This window comes from Geotrypetes seraphini, chromosome 8, assembly GCF_902459505.1.
Source record: "Geotrypetes seraphini chromosome 8, aGeoSer1.1, whole genome shotgun sequence".
In the NCBI taxonomy this organism is placed as follows: Eukaryota; Metazoa; Chordata; class Amphibia; order Gymnophiona; family Dermophiidae; genus Geotrypetes; species Geotrypetes seraphini.
The window spans coordinates 154,035,782-154,060,338 of NC_047091.1; the positions used below are offsets into that span (position 1 = coordinate 154,035,782).

The 24,557-nt window shown below is 46.3% G+C and overlaps 1 protein-coding gene across 7 annotated transcripts in view; it reads left to right on the forward strand.

Moving 5' to 3' along the window:
• Positions 1-24,557, forward strand: part of PITPNM2 (phosphatidylinositol transfer protein membrane associated 2) — a 489,035-nt gene that overhangs the window by 454,609 nt on the left and 9,869 nt on the right. For 5 of the 7 annotated variants that reach the window (XM_033953942.1, XM_033953939.1, XM_033953943.1 and 2 more), the window contains 5 exons: positions 14,603-14,815; positions 15,788-15,936; positions 17,915-18,031; positions 20,224-20,340; positions 22,334-22,482. In XM_033953942.1, coding sequence (XP_033809833.1) covers positions 14,603-14,815; positions 15,788-15,936; positions 17,915-18,031; positions 20,224-20,340; positions 22,334-22,482 — 745 coding nt within the window. The remainder of the gene's footprint in view (positions 1-14,602; positions 14,816-15,787; positions 15,937-17,914; positions 18,032-20,223; positions 20,341-22,333; positions 22,483-24,557) is intronic. The other 2 variants (XM_033953944.1, XM_033953945.1) reach the window with 1 other exon arrangement.

The window sequence follows — 24,557 nt, forward strand, 5'->3', positions numbered from 1 at the left end:
TTGAGCTGCCTGGGTCAATCAGGAGCTGGCTGGCCTGTCGGACGGACGGGCTTGGCACCCGTCAGTCCGACCAACAATTTTAAGGTACGGGGAGGGCGGGTCGGCGGGGGTGTCGCGGGGGGCGATTGGGGGTTCAAGGGGGCCGGTTGTGGGGGGGGTTGCTTCGAGGGCAGGAGGGCCTGGGATCCCTCCTGCCTGTATTTTAGTGGGGGGTGGGGATTAAGGGGTGTCACCAGGCCAGGAGGGCTTGGCTCCCTCCTGACCAGATCGTGGGGGGGAGGGGGGTTGGAGATTGCAGGACCAGGAGGGCTTGGGCTCCCTTCTGGCCCCATCGGATTCGGCGGAGGGAGAGGCAAGAGGGCATGGGCTCCTCCTTGCCCCGAACGTAATCGGGGAGTCGGGGTGCCGCAGGGGCAAGAGGGCTTGGGCTCCCTCTTGCCCCGAACATAATCGGGGAGTCGGGGTGCCGCGGGCCAGGAGGGCTTGGGCTCCCTCCTGCCGGATCTTTGTAGGGGGGGATTCTGTAACCAGTGTTGTTTTTGACAGACACCGGTTACAGAATCCAGCTTTTAGGCAAAGGACTGCTCCTCCTTCGCCTAAAAGCTCTTGTTTTGGGCGTTTGGGAGTTAGGCTTTTTTTAGGTTGATGATATGGTGTTAGTGTAGATGTAGTGGTGGTCTGGGCGTTTAAACAGCTGAACGTAGAGGCAGGCCATTATAAAAAAAAATCTCCTTTTGGATGGTTTTTTTTTATAATGGACAGTTTCCCTGCTTCTACTTTCAACGTTTAAGACCTTAGGCCAAAAGGGGACTTAGACTTTTTTTTTTATTATGCCCCTCCACACCTATTATATGTGATTTCTATTGTGCTGTACACAAAACACATAAGCAATTGTCCCCATTTGACACAGTTTACAATCTATTCCAGAAAGACAAAGAGGAAAAATGAGGGATTATGGAATTATTTATTATGGGAATAATTAAAAACAGACCTGGGTACTGAGCAGGTGAATAGGGGATTAAGAGTTAATAGCAGCCTCACAAAGGTGGGCTTTTTTTAAATTTAGCTTTATTTAAATCAACTTGAAATGAGTTACAAGCAATGGCATCATGCCACTATAATAATAATAATAACAATTTATATACCGCAGCACCGTGAAGTTCTATGCGGTTTACAATGATTAGAAATGTTACAGATTGAATGGAATAAACAAAGTACAGACTTAGTGATTGATAGTTCTAGAGTTCGTTTGTTGAGGACTAAGATTGTATAGGTTGCTTTCCTAAGTATTTCAGGAACAGATGTGTTTTTAGGCATTTCCTGAAATCCCTAAAGGTAGTAGGCACGAGTAATTGTTCTAGGTCTTTACCCCATAGTGCTGCTTGATGTGAGAAAAGATATTGGTGATGACTTTTAAATTTACAACCTCTAACCGGTGGGGAAACAAAGTTCGGGTGAGAGCTTCGCTTGTGTCTATTGGCTGTGAAAGAGAAAAGGTCTGTTATATATTTAGGGGCTAAGCCATAAAGTACCTTGAAGCAAAAACAACCAAACTTGAATTTTACACGTGCCTCCATCGGCAGCCAATGTAGAAGTCGGTAGGAAGGTGTTATGTGATCAAACTTCTTCGGTCCACAAAGAAGTCTAACCACTGCATTTTGTATTAGTTGCAATCACCACATATTCTTCTGGGGGAGGGCCAAGTAGGCGATGTTACAATAATCGAGTTGACTCAGTATAAGGGATTATACCAGAATTCGAAATGATGAGACATCAAAGTAAGCTCTGATGGACCGAAGCTTCCAGAGGGTGAGAAAGACTTTTCTAATCAAGGAGTCTACCTGGTCTTTCATGGTCAGACTCTGATCTAGTGTTACTCCCAATATCTTCATAGTGGGTTGAATGGGATAACTAAGGTTATTGATGCACATTGGTGCTTTAGTGTCAAGTGGGTGTGGCGATGCTATGAAAAATTTTGTTTTCTCTGAGTTTAGTTTTAGTCTGAATTTCGTCATCCATTGCTCCATCCGGTTTAAAACTTCTGTTGCTTTGAGGGTGACTTCTGAGACAGAGTTGGTGAATGGGATAATTATCGTGAAGTCGTCAGTGTAGCTAAATAGTTTTATCCCCAGTTGGAACAGTTGTGCACCCAATGAGGACATGTAAACATTGAAGAGCAAAGGGGATAGTGGTGATCCCTGTGGCATGCCAGATGGATTGCTCCATGTGTTAGAGAGATTGTGATTAAAACGGACTTGGTAGGTGCTTGATATAAGGAAGCCTCGAAACACAGCAACAATAACAGAAACAAAAAGTAGCCAAACAGCTATGAAGTGATAACACCAGGAAGCCAGCAACACCAGCCCCAAGTTGAGCCAATTTTTTACAGTTTTCACCCCACACCACCCCTCTAGCCAGGTTTTTGATGTATTTGACTAGAGAATGACACAGAAAAAAATTTTTCCCTGTCCCCACAGGAACGCATTTTTCCGTCTTGTCCTCGCCCCATTTTTGCAAGCTCTGTCCTCATCTGCACAAGCCTCAAACCTTTAACACTTTAAAATCATAAGTGTTCGAGGTCTGTGCCGTTAAGGCAGAGCTTACGGGAATGGGTCAGGGACAGCAACAAAACTTGCGGGGACAGGTTTCTATGTCTTGCTGCGTCTTTGTCAGGTAGAAACCGACGTTTTAACCACAATGCTGTGGCCTTCTTCAGGGTATGCTCTGAAGTCTGCCGTATGACTTTGGAAATAGTGGGTTCACTGACCTGATTTGGAACAGGGCAGTCCACCAATTTGAATTTTGGCGGGAAAGTCAGTTGGTCAGAAATTTGAATTTTGTTGTGAAAGTCCATAGAATGGAAAAGTCTCTGGTATATTTAAAGATGTTCTCCCTGTGGAGCTGGATTAGATGTTCTCTCAGGTTTCCCGCAGCTGGCATTGTCCCCGTGTCCTTTTCTAGTATTGACTCAGGAAGTCTTTTCCAGGCATAGGACACAGCAAGATGGAAGGAATGGAGTCTGGAATTGGTGGAGGAGAAGAGTACAGATAAGATTGACTTACTAGATGAATAGAAAGATGTGACAGAAATCTGATGCACTGAATTAACCCAGTTATAAACACTGATGAGAAACTTTTGCCAGTCTAGGTTAAGGGCCTTACTTAGTAAAGCTTGGATTGGGGGGGGGGGTGCAGTGTTTGTTTCATCTACTGTAGCTGTATCAGGAACACTGTGTGCAGGAGAAAATTAATTCCAAGCAAGTAATGGAAAGGATAAAGTCTGGACATATTCAAACCATTGACTAGGAAATAAAAATATTACAGAAGAATTAAAAAAAAACCAAAAACAAAAAAACTTGAGTGGATTAAATATAAAGACATCTCACCTGCAATGAGTTCAGGGAGCTTGTGTATACTGTGGACTGGGTAGAGTATTCCTTTTACAATGAATAGAATTTAGGGCTCCTTCGACTAATTTGGGAATTAGCATGCCAGTAGCATGCGCTTATGCTAACAGTTAAAGCAGTTTTGACACTTGGCACAAGCTAATTCATACTTTAATTGACAAACATGGAATTAGAGGCTGACCGGGTTTTCGTTTTGGTTATGAAGCTGACATGGTTATTTACAGCAGCTGTAGAGGTAGTGTAAATGGCCGTGCCTGGCTTTCTAAAAGCCATGCATAAATTATAAAATGTTATAATCTACACATCTAATTGTGTACTCTTCCTCAAACTCCACCCATGTGTATACCTAAAGGCAAAATACATGCCATGTTTACATAATCGTACCCAATTACTGCCATGTATGAATTCTTAGCACCTAAAACTAGGCACTTCCATATAAAATTACCCTCACTGTGTGGCATCGAACAGGTGGTTCCCTCCCTCCCCCGCATACACACGTTTTCAGCTGAATTTTGCCTACCTTTTAGGATTATGGATTGTCGCAGAATACCAAGTAAGTTGCCTCTAGTAAAGACCCAAATTTAAAAGGTTTTTGTCCCTTTGGCAACTGTGAAATATGCGTTACTTGAGAAACCTCACTGAATGCCTTATTTTATTTATATAATTGCAGAAATCAAATCATAAACTGCAAAATATTTTTTGTGTTTTTAAACTTTTCTCAAATTTGATAACACAGAGGAACTTAGCAAGTAAAATGAATAATTACTAGATAAGGGTGAGACTGCTGGGCAGACTGGATGGACCATGTAGGTCTTTAACTGCCTTCATTTACTATGTTTTTTTAAAAATAGGTAATATATACCATAGAAATAAATGCATTTTATGATGAGCTTTCAAAGGTAACCCTTCTTCAGATCAGAAATAAGCAAATGTTGACAAATGTCAGTATATATAAGGAAAACATGAAAGCATTTCAGGGATAGGAATAGGGAGAGGTGAGTGGGTGGGCAGGAGACAGAGATGAGAAATCAGTTTTAAATGTCTTTGTAGTGAAAAAGGAAGCCTGGATCTTTGTTAAGTCCTGTCTGGTAGGTGTCAAAATATTTTATCATTTTAATTTCAAAGGTTTTACTTTCTTGAATTGTCTTAAAGTTCCCTTTTAGAATTTTTACCATAAAATTATTGGTGCAGTGGTCAGTTTTTCCAAAGTGTTGGCCAACAGAGATGACATTCTGGTTGGTATTGCAATTTTTAATGATATTTACGTAAGTTGATTCACCAGTGTAACATCCCTCTTTGCACTGAATGATGTATGCCACATTAGAAGATGAACATGTGAAGGATCACTGTTTGCTGAATGGGATACTTTGAGATTTGCTTGCACAGTTTGCCATATCAATGAAAGGAAATGAGGGCATTAGTGTGAAAACCAAGGTCATAAAAAAGTGGGTTGCAGAACTACCATGTAAAATCCAGATGTCTCAATTTGTTCTCCTTTTTCAGCATATTCTCACATGTGGGTGACGTCATCCACGGAGCCCCAGCGCGGACAGCTTTTCAAGCAAACTTGATTGAAGTTTCAAGTTTGCACACTGCACCACGCATGTGTGTGCCTTCCTGATCCACTAGAGGGCGCATACCCTCCTCATGGTCCTCAGTTCTTAGTTTTCCGCTGAGCCAGAAAGACCTTGTCTCTCTTCTCTGCGTTCTTCTAAGTGCCTTTCTGGCACCGCGGCTTCTTTATTTTGTAGGGAGTCGCTGTGCGTTTGTTAATTGATCGTGTATTTCTTTGTTTCAAAAAAAAAAAAAAAAAAAAAAAAAAGGACTTTTTATTGTGTTTTTCCTCCGGCAGGCCCTTCTTGGGCCTCAGCCATGCGGCCAGGCCTCATTTGCCTGCAGCTGTATTTTCTTCTTCCCTGGCCTCTCTCTGGGCTCACCTCGTGTGAGCAGAATGGCCGGGACCCTCTTTCCTTCGTTGGAATCGGACTGTGCAGCTTCGATCCCCGGTAAGTTTTTCTTTCTTTCTTTCTTCTAGGTGCGTTACCTCGGTAACGCCACCGGCTGAGTCTCAGGCATTCCAGGCATCGAGTGCGATCGTGCCCGCCTCTACGAGACCTTCAAAGCGTGCCTCCTTTCATGGGAATACTCATATCGAGGTTGCCCTTATGGAGTGCACTGCTGCACCTTTATTACCAGTTTCATTGGTACGGTGCCGACTTCTGAACCTCGATGTGCCTCGACGTCGACTGGAGCTTCGTCCCTCGACGTCGACTGAGGCTTCGTGCCTCGACGGAGGCTTCGTGCCTCGACGTCGACTGAGGCTTGGTGCCTCGACGGAGGCTTGGTGCCTCGACGGAGGTTTGGTGCCTCGACGGAGGCTTCGTGCCTCGACGGGGACTGTGTGCCTCGACGTCGACGGGGGTTTCGTGCCTCGACGGAGGCTTCGTGCCTCGCCGTCGACGGAGGCTTGGTGCCTCGACGGAGGTTTGGTGCCTCGACGGAGGCTTCGTGCCTCGACGGAGGCTGTGTGCCTCGACGTCGACTGAGGCTTCGTGCCTCGGCGTCGACTGAGGCTGCGTGCCTCGACGGAGGCTGCGTGCCTCGACGGAGGCTGCGTGCCTCGACGGAGGCTGCGTGCCTCGACGGAGGCTGCGTGCCTCGACGGAGGCTGCGTGCCTCGACGGAGGCTGCGTGCCTCGACGGAGGCTGCGTGCCTCGACGGAGGCTTGGTGCCCCGACGGAGGCTTGGTGCCCCGACGGAGGCTTGGTGCCCCGACGGAGGCTTGGTGCCCCGACGGAGGCTTGGTGCCCCGACGGAGGCTTGGTGCCCCGACGGAGGCTTCGTGCCCCGACGGAGGCTTCGTGCCCCGCCGGAGGCTTCGTGCCTCGACGGAGGCTTCGTGCCTCGACGTCGACGGAGGCTTCGTGCCTCGACGTCGACGGAGGTTTCGTGCCTCGATGTCGACGGAGGCTTCGTGCCTCAACGGAGGCTTCGTACCTCGACATCGACGAAGGTTTCGTGCCTCGACGGAGGCTTCGTGCCTCGACGGAGGCTTCGTGCCTCGACCTCGACGGAGGCTTCGTACGTCGACGGAGGTTTCGTGCCTCGACGTCGACGGAGGTTTCGTGCCTCGACGTCGACTGAGGATTCGTGCCTCAACGGAGGCTTCGTACCTCGACGTCGACGAAGGTTTCGTGCCTCGACGGAGGCTTCGTGCCTCGACGGAGGCTTCGTGCCTCGACCTCGACGGAGGCTTCGTACGTCGACGGAGGTTTCGTGCCTCGACGTCGACGGAGGTTTCGTGCCTCGACGTTGACTGAGGCTTCGTGCCTCAACGGAGGCTTCGTACCTCGACGTCGACGGAGGTTTCGTGCCTCGACGTCGACTGAGGCTTCGTGCCTCAACGGAGGCTTCGTACCTCGACGTCGACGAAGGTTTCGTGCCTCGACGTCGACTGGGGGCTTGGTGCCTCGACGTCGACTGGGGCCTGGTGCCTCGACTGAGGCTTTGTGCCGCGACGTCGACTGCGGCTTGGTGCCTCACCACCGCCTGAGGCCTTGTGCCTCGACGTAGTATGCGGCTGGGTGCCTCGACGTCGTCTAAGGCTTTGTGCTTTGATTTTCTGACTCAATGTCGACTGGGGCTTGGGGTCTCGATGTCGACTGAGGCTGTGTGTCTTTGTACCTTCAACGTCGGCTGCGGCCGTGTGCTCCGCGTCATTTGACGCTGGTGCTTTGACGTCGCCTGATGCTTGTGCCTCGACGTCGACTGAGGCTGAGGGCCTCATCGTCGGCTGGAGCTCGGTGCCTCGTCGTTGCCGAGGCTTCGTGCCGTCGACGGAAGCTTTGTGCCTTGACGTCACTTGGGCCGTTTTACCTCGGCAGCGGCTGAGGTATTGGGCCTCGGCGTCGACTGCGGGTTTGCGCCTCGGCGTCTCCAGCTCCGGTTTGAGAGGCTTCCCCGCTTTCTCTTCGGTTCATTCCGGGCAGCCGTGACGGAATCTTGTAGTGCGGAGTTTGGTTTCCTGGAGGAGACTCTCTCCCTGCTCCGGCTCTATTGCTCCTGCCATGCGTCATCTCGCTTGGCGCAGAGTGTGGCTGAGGATCCGAACCTCCAGGGTCGTCTCGCCGCTTTTACTTGCGTGAGTTCTGTGCTTCTTCAGGCCTCTCTTGCGGTGGCCACTAACCGCCTCTCAGACCGCGACCGGTCCTTCGCCCCTCGGGACGCCTCCAGCTAAATCCCGTCTGCCTTGGTGGGTTGGTCTCCTTCTCCGAAGGGGCCCTCTGGATACCTTTCTTGTGTTATCTCGGCCTCCTTCGCAGCAGCCGCAATAGCTGCAGCAGCGCCGGGTTAGGGTTCAGCCGCCGGCTTCGGCGACTCCTGGCCGTCCTTTTGACTATTCTCGCATAGCCTCTGGGTTGCTCCCCTTCTGGGGATTCCTCCCCTCCCTTCGGGAGGGGTGTCTCTGTGTCTACGCACTGGGAGTATTGCCTCTCTTCTGTCGGTGGGCATTCCCATCCTCCCTTCTGCGTCTAGTCCTGGCCCTTCGTGACCTGCACTAGTTTCTAGTACGGGAGTGGGTCAGACTCTGCCCACCCCGGTCTCGGGAGTCCGTCGGGGCGGACCTGGACCCAGTTTGTCTGCGCTCCTTCTTGTCTCGGCCTCAGGGGGAGGCCCTTGTTTGTTTATGCCGGAAGGTGGCCCCTCTGTCCTCGGTCCGCCTCCGGTCTTTTCTGCCTCGGCAGGCTGCCTGTCGGCGCTTGAGTCAGCTGGTGTCTCAGCGGTCTTCGGCCTCGGCTGAGCTGTTGCTGATCCTTTTTGGATCAGGGGTCTCCACGGTGATGTCCCGCTGTTCGTCTGGTTTCATCTTCGTGTTCCCCGCTGGACCCGAGCATCTCAGTGATGGCAGGATCGGGATCCCGCTTCCCAGCACATTGTGGTGCCTCCCTCCTGGACACGCTCGTTTCGTTGGTGGGCCACCACTTCGTATCCCCGCATCAGAAGGTTCTGCCGATGGACTCCTCGGCATGGGCTTAGGGGTGCACCTCGACGGCCTTCGGACTCAGGGTCCTTGGTCGGGTGCAGACTGTCGCAGCCGCATCAATCTGATGGAGCTCCGGGCCATTTACAATGCCGTGGTGGATTTTCGTTATGGGTTGCAAGATTGCGGGGTCCTGGTGCGTCCCGACATCTCGGTGGCGTTATTTCTGTGACCAAGCCAGGGTGTACAGGTTCCCTGTTACTTTGCAGGGAAGCCCTTCGTCATTGGCAGGGGACGTTACACCACTGCTTCTTTCTTCGGGCGGTGTTTTTCCAGGGCGTGCAGCATTGTCTGTTGGACACGTTGAGTCGCCCTTTTCGACCGCATGAATGGTTGCTCCATTCTCGGACTCTGCGGCATGTGGTTGTTCGGTGGGGAACCCAACAGGTAGTTCTGTTCGCTTCGCCCCTCACTCACTGGTTGCCTCGATATTGCTCGAGGATGTTCTCCTGGGTTCGCATCGAGGAGGATGCTTGCCTTCTCGATGGAATGGGCAGGTTCCTCTATGCGTTCCCTCCCTTTACTCTGATTCTCGGGTCTTTGATACACCTCCTGTCGGTCTGCGCCACCAGGATCTTGATGGCTCCTCTGTGGCCCTGGCGGCCATGGTTCTCCCTGCTCCTCCAGCGTGTCAGGGAGACTCAGCTTCTACCTATGTTCCCGTCTCCGCTGTCTCAGTGTTGCGGTTTCTGTTGCATTCCAATCTGCAGTCTCTACACTTATCAGCTTGGTTTCTCGCAACGTGCCTCCCTCCTTCTGTTTCTCTCAGTCGGTGGGGGTGTTCTCGAGGCCTCTCGAAAGATCTCCACTCGGCAATGCTTTTCCCAGATATGGTCCTGATTTGCTGAGTGGTGTGCTGAGCACCGCATGGATTCGCTCTCTGCCTCCTTGCCTTCAGTGCTGGATTTTCTGTTGCACTTGTCTCGGTCTGGTCTCAAATCTACATCTATTCGAGTCCACCTCTGTGCTTTTGCTGCCTTTCTTCGGCCGCTAAATGGGACGCTGCTCTCCGTCCACCAGATGGTTTCCCGTTTTATGAGGGATTTCTTCATTGTACATCCCTCCGGTGGTTTGGGATCTTTGTGTGTTCCTGGCTCAATTGGTGATACCTCCATTTGATTCCATTGATGAAGCTCTTTTGAATTACTTCACCTGGCAGGTGGGTTTCCTGGTTGCTCTCACGTCTGCTCGCAGAGTCAGTGAGCTGCAAGCTCTGGTTGCGGACCCGTCTTTTCCTGTATTTCATCATGACACGGTGGTCCTGCGTGCTCAACCCCAGTTCTTGTCCAGGGTGGTTTCGGACTTTCCTTTCGATCTTTCCATTGTTCTTCCGGTCTTTTTTCCGAAGCCCCACTCGCCTCCTAGCGAGGTGGCGCTTCACACAATTGACTGTCAGAGGGCGTTGGCTTTTTGTCTTCAACGCACTCAGTCTCCTTGGACGGTTCCTCAATTCTTTTTGTCCTTCGACCCTAATTGGTTGGGACGCCCAGTTTCCAAGCGCACCTTGTCCAACTGGTTGGCTGCTTGTTTTTCCTTTTGCTACGCTCAGGCTGGTCTCGCGCTGCAATGTCGAGTCACGGGACATAAAGTCCGAGCGATGGCGGCTTCTGTAGCTTTCCTCAGGTCGACGCCTATCGAGGAGATTTGCAAGGCTGCCACTTGGTCTTCGGTTCATACTTTCACCTCCCACTACTGCCTGGATACTCTGTCCAGGAGCGACGGCCGGTTTGGCCAGTCGGTTTTGCGTAATCTGTTTTCTTGTATTGCCAACTTCCCTCCGTCCCTTTTTGGTTAGCTTGGAGGTCACCCACATGTGAGAATATGCTGCCTGCTTGTCCTGGGATAAAGCACAGTTACTTACCGTAACAGGTGTTATCCAGGGACAGCAGGCAGATATTCTCACAACCCGCCCGCCTCCCCGAGGTTGGCTTCTTTGCTAGCTATCTGAACTGAGGACCATGAGGAGGGTATGCGCCCTCTAGTGGATCAGGAAGGCACACACATGCGTGGTGCAGTGTGCAAACTTGAAACTTCAATCAAGTTTGCTTGAAAAGCTGTCCGCGCTGGGGCTCCGTGGATGACGTCACCCACATGTGAGAATATCTGCCTGCTGTCCCTGGATAACACCTGTTACGGTAAGTAACTGTGCTTTCTGGTGCCATATGGTAACCCTAACAACTGACTAAGGGGGGGGAATTAATCAAAGGGTGATAAGTGTGTTAGTGCGGGCTAACAGCTAAAGACGCCCATTCTGTGTGCATCTTTAGGGGTAGGCGCGCGCTGTCACAGTTGCCTGTGCTAACAAGCTAATTGCCCTTTGATGAATTCATGGTTAACATCCTAACTCAAAGCTGGCTATGTTGAGGGCATCCCAGGTGTGGAGACAGCACTTGACCACTCCGAGGCTAGTATTCAGCCTTTAAGCAGCCTGATTTAGTGCATAAATGGAACAGCATAAGTGTCTGTCTTATTTTTGTACGCTAGCCCATGGCCACTTAAGGGCTGGATATCAACTTAAGCGGCAACGGGCTCATTTTTAAACAAGAAACCGTCCAAAAACTAGCATAAAGTGGCACTTGGACGACTTACTGGCCAAGATGTCCAAGTAATTCTTTTCGAAACTGACTTTCTAGACATCTGCAATGTATCCAAAGTTCAAGAGGGCATGTTGTGAGCAGGCTTAGTGCTTGGACATCTTGTGGTGATAATCATTTACCAAAGTTATTCTTTAATGCATTAATTGTAATAGGTCAATTTTGGGAAATGTGAATCTCTGATATCTTGCATATCAGATTCTACTTCTATGACAGTTTTTCTATATATAGTACAACCCAGGTGATACCGTTAGTTCACCCTTAATGCCTTGTGCAAAAAAGAGCTTTTCAATGCATTTTTATTGCCCTCAGAGATGCCACCAGAAGATCACAATATCATATCTTCTGGCTTTATGCACCCGATCGTCATTGGGTCAATATATAGTGTGTATATAACTTTCTTATTATTTTTCAATTATTTTAATTTTAAGACAATAAATATTTTAAAGGAGTTTTTCATAAATTGAATACTTAGCTGACTGGTGGTTGGTGGTTAGCAAGGGATTAATGAGCCAACATGTTTTACCCTTAGAGGGGGTTTCCTCAGGGCTACTATCCCTTTTTCCTACCAATTATTCACGACATGACCACCCAGTGAAGTTTTTTGAAAAAAACTTTTTTGAAAAAAAAAGTTTTTCAAAAAACTTCACTGGGTGGTCATGTCGTGAATAATTGGTAGGAAAAAGGGATAGTAGCCCTGAGGAAACCCCCTCTAAGGGTGAAACATGTTGGCTCATTAATCCCTTGCTAACCACCAACCACCAGTCAGCTAAGTATTCAATTTATGAAAAACTCCTTTAAAATATTTATTGTCTTAAAATTAAAATAATTGAAAAATAATAAGAAAGTTATATACACACTATATATTGACCCAATGACGATCGGGTGCATAAAGCCAGAAGATATGATATTGTGATCTTCTGGTGGCATCTCTGAGGGCAATAAAAATGCATTGAAAAGCTCTTTTTTGCACAAGGCATTAAGGGTGAACTAACGGTATCACCTGGGTTGTACTATAGATACCTTGTCCTTGTGAAAAATCCATTTCACTATATAGCCAGATACACTAGTTTTTCTATATAGGCACGTGGAATCTCTCAGAGAGAGAAAGAGATAATGGTTACTGTGGATGGGCAGACTAGATGGGCCATTTGGCCTTTATCTGCCATCATGTTTCTATGTAAGATGTCCAGGAGGCCATTTAGACATTAGGAACTAGACCTGTTTTAAAAGCAAATAAGAGTCAAAAAGGTACCCAAACTCACCAGATGACCCTCGGAGGCATGACCCCCTCCCTCCCCCAAAAGACCTGAATGAAAGTACATACCTGTCTCTATAACAGCAGCACCTGATATAGGAAATCCTAGTAGAGCAGAAAGTCTGATTGGTGGTGGGGAGGTCAACAAAGAAGAAGGGATCCAATGAGTCTGCAATGGATATCGAACAACGCAAAACAAGAAGGAACTGCAGAACAGATGTACAAGATGCAGGCACTTTGATTCAGTCAGTCAATCGTTGCATAGTATCAAACCACCTTTTAACAAAAAGGGGGGACCCAACATGGTCCGTGTTCTGATTAACACATCTTTCTCAGGGGTCCCAAATTTCTGGTTTGAAATAACAAAGTGAACCGCAACAAATGTGCTTGAAAATCCGCAGCCAGTGTGCAACAACACAAAAGTGAACGCAGTGGTGAGAAAGTAAAGACCAAAATAACAAAACGATTTCTCTGCCCAAAGCATAAGGTGTAAAAACCATATTCGTTTGAGATACTGTTCAATGTACAGTGGTACCTTGGATTACGAGCATAATCCGTTCCAGGAGCATGCTCGTAATCCAAAATGCTCGTTTATCAAAGCGAGTTTCCCCATAGGAAATAATGGAAACTCGCTTTGATATGTTCCCCCCCCCCCCCCCCCCCCCCCCCCCCCGAGGCCAGCAGCGCTGCTCCCCCCCCACCAAGAACCGGCATTGCTCCCCCAGTGAACCGGCGCCCTCCCCCCCATGATCCGGCATCCCCCTCCCCGCGATCCAGCACCCCTCCCCGCTGCCATCGGGCACCCCCCCCCGCCGCCATCGGTCACCCTCCTGCCACCATCGGACACACCCCCCCGCCGCGACCTGAGGTCCCCCAACCCACCCAAACCCTCTTCTTACTTTAGTGTAGCCTCCGCACTGGCACCAGCATGTCCTGTGCATTGGTGCCGGTGCCCGAAGATCTGCCTCCTGTGCTGGGCCTTGAGCATGTGTGCATGCTCAAGCCCCAGCACAGGAGGCAGATCTTCGGGCACCGGCACCAATGCACAGGACATGCTGGTGCCGGTGCCGGTGCGGAGGCTACACTAAAGTAAGAAGAGGTTTCGGGTGGGTTGGGGGACCTCAGGTCGCGGAGGGGGGGTGCCCGATGGTGGCAGGAGGGTGCCCGATGGCGGCGGGGGGGGGTGCCCGATGGTGGCAGGGGGTGCCGGATCGCAGGGGGAGCTCGCAAATCGAGCCACGCTCGGTTTCCGAGGCGCCGATTTTGCGAATGTTTTGCTCATCTTGCAAAACACTCACAAACCGGTGCACTCGTAAACTGAGGTACTTATCTCAAATTGAACAGTATCTCAAACGAATCTGGTTTTAAAAGAAGACTTAGGGCTCCTTTTACAAAGGTGCGCTAGCGTTTGTAGCACACGCACTGGATTAGCGCACACTATAGCGCATGCTACCCAAAAATATACTCAAGAGGAGGCGGTAGCGGCTAGTGTGCGTGGCATTTTAGCGCGCGTTAAGGCCGTAACGCACCTTTGTAAAAGGAGCCCTTAGTTGGGAAGATTTTATAAATATCAATATTAAAAGGAAGAAAGAATTATAATAAATAAGAATAAAAAAAGGAAGGAGGAGATTTTTTAGGATCTATGAATGAAACGTGGCATCTTGTCAGATTTGGCTGAGGTTTATTCCCTGTCACCAAGCAGGTTTCTGAGATCCTTTTTACACCTTATGCTTTGAGCAGTGGGATCTTTTTGTTATTTTGGTCTTTACTTTGTCTCTGCAATGGTTATCTGGTTACTTTGGATACCTTTGTGACATTTAAAAAAACATAAGAATAGCCTTACTGGGTTAAACCAATGGTCCATCAAGCCCAGTAGCCCGTTCTCACGGTGGCCAAAACCCAAGGAGTAACAATATTTTTTTTTGGGGGGGGGAGGATATTTTGGACTTATTTTTTGGGGAATGGACATTTTCCTTAGCCGATTTTGGCCGACTAGTGACTTAGGCCAAAAACGGACTTAGACGTTTCTTTTTATTTTGCCCCGCTAAGCCTTTATCTTTTAAGAGTGTGTGTTGAATAACTGATCTTTTGTGATAAAGCAAAATATGGATGCACTGTTTCTAATTAAAACTTGAGAAGTAATATCTTTTAAGTATAATGCTTGCTACATTTTAAATTGTAATCCACTGATTATCACTACAATACTGGTTTCAGGAGGACAAAAAAAATACATACGTGTGTGTGTTTCTCTTGGTGTGTGTGTGTGCCATTGTTAATAGTGTATTTGCTCTTTGTTCTTTAGAAAAAAAATCTCATCTTTATCATTCCAAAAAGTTAAGCCTCCTGTCCCAGCTTGCTCTCCCTTACAACAAAGCCCACACAAAAAGGTCCCGTAAACACCATAGGCAACACAAACCTGACCAGTCCCAGATTCACTATCGAAGAAGATTTGCATTGGTCCCAAATGAGACACCAGACAGTGTGACACAGATTCCAGATCTGGACATCAAGAAAGGTATTCGGGAGAAGAGAGTGCCCTGGGTTAATATGACATCTAATCACATGAGTTAACAGCTGTAGTAACAGCAATCACTCCAGGAACATGCCTCTTGCATGTTTTCTCTCTTCCTTTAATTGGATCTCAATTCCACAGATGTTTCACCTTAACCCACAATGTTTTTCTGACTTAGCTGCAACATACAGTAGAATTGGGCACGCTGGCATTATTCTGTGGCTAGGAAGCCTGCCTGGGCATGTCTGGAAGGAGCTCTGTAGTGAATAGGGAGTTAAGGTTCTTATATCAGGATGGCCATAGCATGAACAATGAACAGCTGGGACTTTACAGCATCACTTATAGTGATTTCCTGCCATGGAGGAAAATGAAGGCAAGTCCACTGATTATGTACTTGTATGTGAGAATGGGCAGTAGACACCATCCTGCCTTTTTCTGTGGTCAGGCAAATTGTGGGAAGTGTCCATAAGAGAGATCCAAAATGTAAAGAGAGCACAGCTGTCAAGTCCCAACCGCTGTGCAGTCAGCTGATTCACTGCTTTCCAGCACTCATCAGTGTCACTAATTTTCACCCTTCTTTCTTTGCCACTGCATCTCCACCTAGGCTACTGGTAGGTAGTTTGCTTCAAGAATGGTCACAATCTTTTTCACTAAAACATTTTATCTCCCGTAAATAACTCGCCTGCTTTTCCTTTCACTCAATTGCTTCCTTGTGGCTACACTGTACTAAAAAAACAACAACCCCCAAACCATGAAAGATGCAGCAAGACAAGTGAATGCTGCAGAAATTGTTTTCTGTCGGACTGTTCTTCCCCCCCCCCCCCAGTAGGTTATAGTTAATGTGCATGTTGCATGTTTTTGAAGGCAAATGGAAGTGATGTCCGCTCTGATAAGAGGAACTGAGTTTTTGAATCCACAGGAATTGATCGCTGAGGCATTGTTTTCTTTCTTGTAATGAGGATTTTCTTTTCTTAGTTGCTGCCAGGTGGTGGGGTACAAAAAGGATTGACTACGCTCTCTACTGCCCTGATGCCCTGACGGCCTTTCCTACAGTAGCTTTGCCACACCTCTTCCATGCAAGTTACTGGGAGTCGACTGATGTGGTTTCTTTCTTCCTCAGACAGGTATTTCACTACTTTCTGCAGTTTTATTACTCAGCTATTTATCACAAGGACTTTGCAACCCGATTTCCCTCCGACCTGATTCATTAACCTCTCCTGCAATCCGCTTCCGATCCACGCATCCAAATGAGGGGAACGGTATACAAAGTAGGCAGGGACCCGATTCACTAATGAAATCTTGCAAACCGACTGGGCTGGCCGATCAACCCAAGAAGCGACTGCTGGGGACCAGTTGCAGATGTCTTTTCCAACTCTCCAGCTCCATTTCTGCCCTGCTCTCTGCTCCCCCGAATCTCTCCTGCCTGCCGCCCTGCTCTCCCATGAATTTCCGCCCTGCTCTCCCCTGAATCTGTCCTGCCTACCGCCCCGAATCTCTCCTGTCCTTCCCCGCACAGCGAGCCCGTGTTTTTAACCCACAGGTTAAAACCACGGGCTCGCTGGGCTAATAAAATTTTTTTTTTTAAATCGTGGCACAGACAGGTCTTAGATGCATGCGCAGACCATCTACAGATGGTTTGTGCATGCGTCAGGATAGCACACTAGCGATCCATGCGGTCAGGGGGGGCGCTCCTCCAATTGCCCTCATTTCAATATTATTGTTTCGGGAATTCGTCGGGACCGCTGGAATCGGCCCCAGAAGTCAGGTTAGTGAATCTATCCCTTTGTACCACCTATCTTGTCCTATCCATGGTGTACCTGCCCCTTTGGCCACCTCATATTAAGATGCTTCATTGTAGTGTACAAACACTGTTACCATCATATGTATCTGATATATGAATGTTCTAATGCATGCCTATTAAGAAGTTTCATTTGAATTGTGCTGACATTGTAAGTATCATATTTAAATTATATGAATATAAAGCCCTAGAGCTCGTCTCGACAGGCGACTTTAACGCGGAGCTGGGAGGCCTGCGAGGTCACCCGTTGGTTAGGTGAGGGGGGGTCAATTGGGTGGGGAGGTCTTTCCCGCTGTGGGATTGACCTCTGATTGGGTAGGGCCATGGCCGGAGGGGATTATGGGAAGAGTCAATAAAAGGGGGGCTCTCGGAGGACCCTAACTTTCTTTCATGCTGCCAATTTGCATTCTGCTATTTATTTTATTTCTATTTTACAGTGCTGTTAAATCAGTGTATCTCAAACTTTTTTAGCTCTGGCACACTAAACACAGGAAATGTTTTTCATGGTACATTATAAATTAAATTATAAAATTGCAAAACCAACAAAGAATTAAACACCCCCCCCCCCATTTTACATAACTGCACAAAAGGTTTTTAGTTCCGGTTGGTGCACGCTATGACCGTCGGAGCAGCGCAGAACATTCAGTGCACCAGCTGGCGCTAAAAACCTCTTGCGCGGTTTTGTAAAAGAGGGGGTAAATTTGAGCAATTTATTTAAAGTTCTTTAAACTATGTATGGGTAATTGTAACGACTTGCGTACACAATGTACATGTCATTATTCTAGCATATACTTATGGAGGGAATTTTTTAAAAAAAGCAAAATTCTGGAATCTGCTAAGGCATCTGGAATCTCTTCGGGACACACCACTGTGCCACTGCACACAGTTTGAGATACTGTTAAATGATTATATTCCTAAAAAGGTATCTTGTTAGTCCTATTATTAAGATTCAATCTGCCATCTCTAAGTTTACCTCCTTGATTGTATTTATTTGGGGGGGCTTTACTAACCACCTTTATGAATGCTTTTATTTGGTCATTTTGCTGTTATGTCGGGTGAACCTTTCCATAAAGGTAATTAATAAATCTCAATGAATAAATATTCACTTTAAATGAGACATGGCCAATTGGGGAACTGCAAGGAGAACATAAGTAACAGTGCAGTATTTAACAATATTTACAAAGGATTTCATAGAAAGCCCAAGAGCTGAGTGCAGCTTAAAGCATCTATGAGCTAAAGTTGCCATACTGTTTCTATGGGATGGTACAGAAATTCACTGATCTAAAATGCTGTCTTTTTATTAGGTTATGAGACATGAAAATTCAAGTATTCTGGATCTCGTTGGAAAAGAAGTGTCTGTATTCAATCCCTCAAAGCCCAGGGAGAAATGGCTTCGGAAGAGAACACACGTTAAGCTAAGGGTAATTGTTTCACTTTCACAACTACATGCATAGTGGGAGTGTAGGGCAGTGGTTCTCAAACCTGTCCTGGGGGGGATTTCAGGATATCCCTAATACATATTTCACATTTCATCTTTTACTTGAAAACAACTTTTATTGAACAGAAAGATAAAAGAACAATAAATGCAGCAAAAGGTACAGTATTTGTTCAAAATACAATTGTAACCCCCCCCATACAACTCTCCTCCCCCCCCCAACAATATCGGTAACAAGGAAAAGGATAGCAAGTAACAGGAAAGGCAAAGAGAGAGCAAATATCCCACAGCAGCCAATCGAGAAGGTCCCAAACAGTATTCAAAGGAAAAGCATGAATATCAGGGCCCTGAAAGACACAAGAAAAGGACCTCCCCCACCTAATCCCCCCTCCCCTCCCACATAAGACAGCGACGAACGCACACACAAAACCCCCCAGGAGGAATAACTAGGAAATCCAAGCCTGGAAATATAAGCAATCCCAGGTCACCCCCCCCCCCACCGCTTTAAAGCATTACACGGACTTGCCCCCAAATACATTACTGACCTTTTCTCCTTCTCAACCAACAGACACAAGAGAAGTTCACATTTCAACTTCGTTTCCCCCCCAGTGAGAGGTTGCAAACTGAAAAAACACCATGAATTCCTTCTCTCACACCAAGCAGCATCATGGGGTAAAGACCTAGAACAATTACTTTCGCCCTCTACTTATGAGGAATTTAGGAAACGTCTAAAAACACACCTGTTCCTAAAACATCTTGACAACTGATCCACTTATCTCTTTCCTCTCAATAGCGACCTACTGTCCTTTTGATCACTTTTCTCCTCAACAATGAATTTCCTGTCTAATTACTGTACTTCTCTTTCTTCTTCCCCTCTTGAAGTCAGTCAATTTGTACCTTTGCTTAATCTTTTGTAAACCGCATAGAACTTCACGGTATTGCGGTATATAAGCTGTTATTATTATTATTATTATCAGATGTTTAGGGTATTAAGAATCAGACCTCGTACTCTAGGAGATAAAGAATCTATATAAGGACCCCAAACCTGCAAGAAAAACTTAGATAGGCGGAAGGAGGCACGCACCCCACCCCTCTCAGCAACATTAAAGCATGTAAGCGATTACGCCAAGAACAGTAAGAGGGAGAATGACACGATACCCATTCCCCCCAAATAATTTTCTTAGCCACCAACCTTGCCTTGCGCACAAATAACCGGCCAACACCAGGGGGAAATCGAAAAGCTTCATATTTATCCAACAGAAATCCTGACCGAGTGAAAGGTACGGGACATCCCAAGAGAAATTCCAAATAGCGTCACATTTCATCTTTAATATACTACTAATAGTGAATACATCTAAGTGGTTTACAAAAGTACACAGGTTATATGAGGGGGGAGGGAAGGAAACAAAAGGGGCACTAGGTTGGCTACCATCCCATAGTAAATTTGTCTGTCTGCATGTTTACACTGTGCACTAGAAATATTTTTCTGAATTTTCCCCACAGGGACATGTTTGGTGGTGGCAAGTAGGCGTGACAATTAATGTGTGAGGCATTGCTGGGTGCTAATTGATTAGCATGGGGCTAGCATGTGGGTCCTTACCACCTATAAGGTAGGGGCTCACGTGGTAAATTTTTTAATGGCGGTACATCAATGGCAAAATTAGCATGTGGCTTTTGGGAAAATGGAAATGTCGGCCATTTTCTGGCCATGCCACAAACGGCCTTAGCGTATGGGAAAGACACACTTAAGCAGTGCACTAAGGCCATTTTTGCCCTGACTTAATTCTAACTCAACTTGAAGGTTTTTGATAAAAGGAAAGATTTAAAAAAAAAAATTAAATTAAAAAATAAACCAAGTATTTTGGGGGGAGGGAGGGGAGTCCCACATATGATAGAAGAGTCTTGCTGCATTTAACCCCCCTCCCCCCTTTTTACAAAACTGTAGTGCGGTTTTTAGTGCTGGCTGCGGCGGTAACAGCTCCAACGCTCATAGGAATTCTATGAGCATCGGAGCTGTTACCGCCACAGCCGGTGCTAAAAATCGCGCTACAGTTTTGTAAAAAGAGGGGGTGTTAATCATTAGTGTTTGTACTTTAAAATTACTTGCACTATGTATCTTGCTATGTTGTTGATAACAGGCATTTGATGAGGGTTTTTCTTTGATTTTAACTCTTGCAGAATGTTGCAGCCAACCATAGAGTTAATGATGCCGTAGGGAATGAAGATGAACTGCAGACCTTAACAGGACGCTTTATGTACGGTCCTTTGGACATGGTCACGCTCACTGGCGAAAAGGTATGGTTAGCTGCTGCAGTGCAGACCCACAATATGTTCAATAAATAGTGACAAATGGATTTGTTAGACATGCATCAGTCCCTTTTAAAAAAATATCTGAAGCTTTACTCAGTCACGTGCATAGTCGTTGTCTACTTGGCTCACCCAGCCTTCAGTTCTCCATCTGTATCTCTCTGCAAACCCTACTCTATTTCCAGTCACATTATCTCCTCTACTCTTACAGTTTCCCTCTGTACCCAAAGATGTGCTTTCAATTAGAGAATGACACGGTGACAAAATTCATCACCATTCCCGTCCCCGTGGATAACCGCGGGAAATAATCCCATGTCATTTTCTAGTGTCTATTTCAATCTCAATCCTTCTACACCAGCATTCTTCAAAGCAAAGCTTGCGGGTCAGTGGCTGTGCTTATGTGAGCCAAGGATAATGAAGCCATTGTGACATCACTGATGTGATTGGCTCTTAGGCACTGGTGGAATGAGGCATTATGACATCACAATATCTGCTCTGGATACCAGAGACTATCATTCTGTAGTGTCTGTTTCAACCTCATTCCTTCTGCACCAGCATTATTCAAAGCAAAGCTTGCGGGTCAGTGGTTGTGGCCATTCATACTCTGATTCTTATGTGAGCCAAGGATAATGAAGCCATTGTGACATCACTGATGTGATTGGCTCTTAGGCACTGGTGGAATGAGGCATTATGACATCACAATATCTGCTCTGGATACCAGAGACTGTCATTCTGTAGTGTCTGTTTCAACCTCAGTCCTTCTGCACCAGCATTATTCAAAGCAAAGCTTGCGGGTCAGTGGTTGTGGCCATTCATACTCTGATTCTTCCGTCTCTCCTTAAAGAATGACATGAAGATGGTTTCCCGCAGTTATCCGCGGGGACGGGAACGGTGATGAATTTTGTCACCGTGTCATTCTCTACTTTCAATCTTCATACTTTTGGATGCCACAACTGTTTCTGAGAAGCAAATCTAGAAAGCTACAGTACAATTTAAAAAAGTCATTTTTATAAAATCATAACTGTACCAGTCAGCTGTCCTTTTCTATCAAATAGATTTGTATTTGAAATCATTTTATTACTATCATAAATCATTGAGCACAAAGTGGCATGGACAATACAATTGTCCAAACATAACTTGAAGATAATAAAAAAAAGGTTCCATCAGAATAAAAGAAAGTGCTGTTCACATTATTAACATTTGCAAATTCCTACATCTCAAAAATAGCTTACAAAAGAGGCTTTGTTTTATGTTTAAACAATTTTTTGATGACAACGTAGCGGCAGAAACAAGGATAACAAACACTGCCAACAAAGTATAGGTAAATACAATCAGAAAAAGGAGCAAAAAATTCCAGGTCATCAAAGTTTTCATAATGACATAATATAACCCCCCCCCCTTTCCACCCTCCCCTCACTCCTAATAACAGTCCAGGAGGCATACAAAGTTCCTAGAGGACCTGGACTCTTATGACCCTCAGAAATGAAAATTATTTCCAATCATCTAGCAACTGCAATTACAGCTACAAGAGGCTTGTTTGTTTATAGCCTTCTCTGCCCTTAATACCAGTTATCCCATCCCTATCCCCTTCTAGCCCTTACCATCCACCCTCAACTCCCCCTTCTATCAAACAAATTTGTTGGCGTCCTACTCGTTTGTTATAGAGGCACCAGTGGCGTTCTCCACTGCATTCAGTATGCTGTGTCAGAACAAGGACATTTATTGGCTAATCCTTGACCATTGTGTCCAGGCTTTTTAAAATGCTCATTAAGAATTATTCTGCATAGAGTTGTCTGTGTAGTGTAGGTGATCAATGACCTGATTAGGAAATCTCTTCCTCTTGAAGTGCACGCAAACAGTGTAAGCACAGGGATTTTAAGGACTGTGGAAAAGGAAGTGGGATGAAGACCTAGCAACCAAGCTATACAAGAAGTCTTTTACTTTCAGGGTGTCACTTCACGTCTCCCTTTCCATTTTGCAGGTGGATATCCATATAATGACCCAGCCTCCTGCTGGGGAGTGGGTTTTCTTTGAAACAGAATTAACCAACAGCAGTGGTAGGATTTCCTATGTGATTCCTGAGGGCAAGCAATTGGGAATCGGTGTATATCCTGTCAAGATGGTGGTCAGGTACTGATGCGCAGCATTCTGCAAGTTGCTGCTATTGATTATTGATTCAACTCCAGTCTAGTGGCACAGACAGATGACTAATTTCAGATGGGCTTAAGCGCCAAGTAGGTGGGCACAACATTTTCTTTTGGGACCTCTCCTATCCAAAATCTGACATCTCTCTCTCTTCAACCCCTCACCCTGCCTGCAGTCCAGTATTTTCCTCATCTCGCAATCCCCCCCACTCCGCACAGAGTACCTTTTAAAACCTTCTCTGAAGGTCGCTGGCAGAGAGCTGCAATCACACAGGCTGCTTTCACTGGCCCCAGAGCCTTTCCCTCTGATGCAACTTCCTGTTTCCTCATAGGCGGGACTGTGCCAGAGGAAAGGCTTGGAAGCTAGTGCAAGCAGCATATGTGATTCAGTGAGTGCTCACTACCAGCAATCTCCCGATGTGAAAAGAAGTTTTAAAAGATACACCAGATGAGGTTGAGAGATGGTAAGGGATGCCAAATTGTCAACAGGAGGGAGTGGGGGGAGAGACCGGGAGTCTTCAGTTGGTAGGGCTTGGGGATCTCCACAAGCCACAGCAAGGGTGGGCCTGAGCCTGAAGCAGGTGTGCTTACGTCATTGCGCCAGTGATAGGGGGCTAGTATTCTTATTGTTAGGTGGGAGACCGGAGTTCAGGTCTGTCCTGCAAGAGCTGATGATTCTGCTCCTTTCCCCTTCTCCGTTCTTTCCCTCTGCAAACCACCTTTGCAGAAAGTGAAGGGGAGAGGGAAGGGAATGTGCTGAGAAGGAAATGTGGAGTGTGAGAGCTACTGCATCTGGTGAGTGCCAAGCTTTGTTCTGCCACCAATAAACTACAGAAAGTGGGAGCAATTCACTTTAGCTCCATGTGTGGCAAAAGCTGTCATTTAGAGCAGGCAGCAAAACTGGTTCCTAGAGTCTCTTTATTTGTAACGGAAAAATCTGTCGGTACCTCGCTCACCCCTGGGTGGCACAGAATAATGATGTCCTACGACTCATCCATCCAGGTTGCAACCCAAAATGGGGTCATTACCCACAGTTTGAGAAGTTGTGACCAAGTATTAATATTCTTTTTTTTTTTTTAATATATTTTTATTCATTTTCATATCTTTCAACAAGTGTACAATATTCAATCAAAAATTCGTACAAATCACTTGACATTCTCAATCATTATTGTCAAAATCATATAAAAGAACCCCCCTCCCCATCCCATCCATTAGAAATATACTAATTAAACATATAACATACATCCCCCACCCCCCCACTGAATATAATCTTATGTAATAAAAAGGTGCCTAAGGTGTTTGATCATTAGAATATGTAATCAATGGCCCACATATTTTTTTTTAAATTATCATAATTCCCTTGCTGTAAAGCAAGCATTCTCTCCATTTTATAAATATGGCAAACTGAATTCCACCAAAAGGTATAATTAAGTTTAGTATAATCCTTCCAATTTCCAGTAATATGCTGAATAGCAAAAGTTTATTATTGTGTGTTGAAAGTTGACTCTTTAATCTCATAGATGTTCCAAATAAAATAATATCATAAGATATGGCAACATGATTTTCTAACAGTGAATTAATTTGGGACCAAATTGACTTCCAAAAGGCACAGAAAAAAAGTAAATGATCTAAAGTCCCAATATCTAAATTACAATGCCAGCATCTATTAGACCTAGAGCTATCCAACTTCTGTAAACGAACTGGGGTCCAAAAAGCTCTATGCAACAAAAGGAACCAAGTTTGTCTCATAGAAGCTGACCTTGTATTCATTATTTCTATTGACAAGGTTTAGGCTGACACGCTGAGGTTCCCCTGTCAAAATCGCATCAGGAAGGGGCATGCACGAATACCGTCTGGGGGCGGGGCTGGGAGGATTTGGGGGCATGGCCATGGGTCCAAAGTTTCCTTCGGGGAAAATCTGGTAACCCTATTCCTGCAGAGCAAGGGAGGTAAGGCATATCAGATTACAAAATACTTAAATACAGATACTAACATGTAGGCTTTGTGTAGTTTCATCATTCAACTGACCCCCCCAGGTTTTCCCGTTTTGCCAGAGACAGA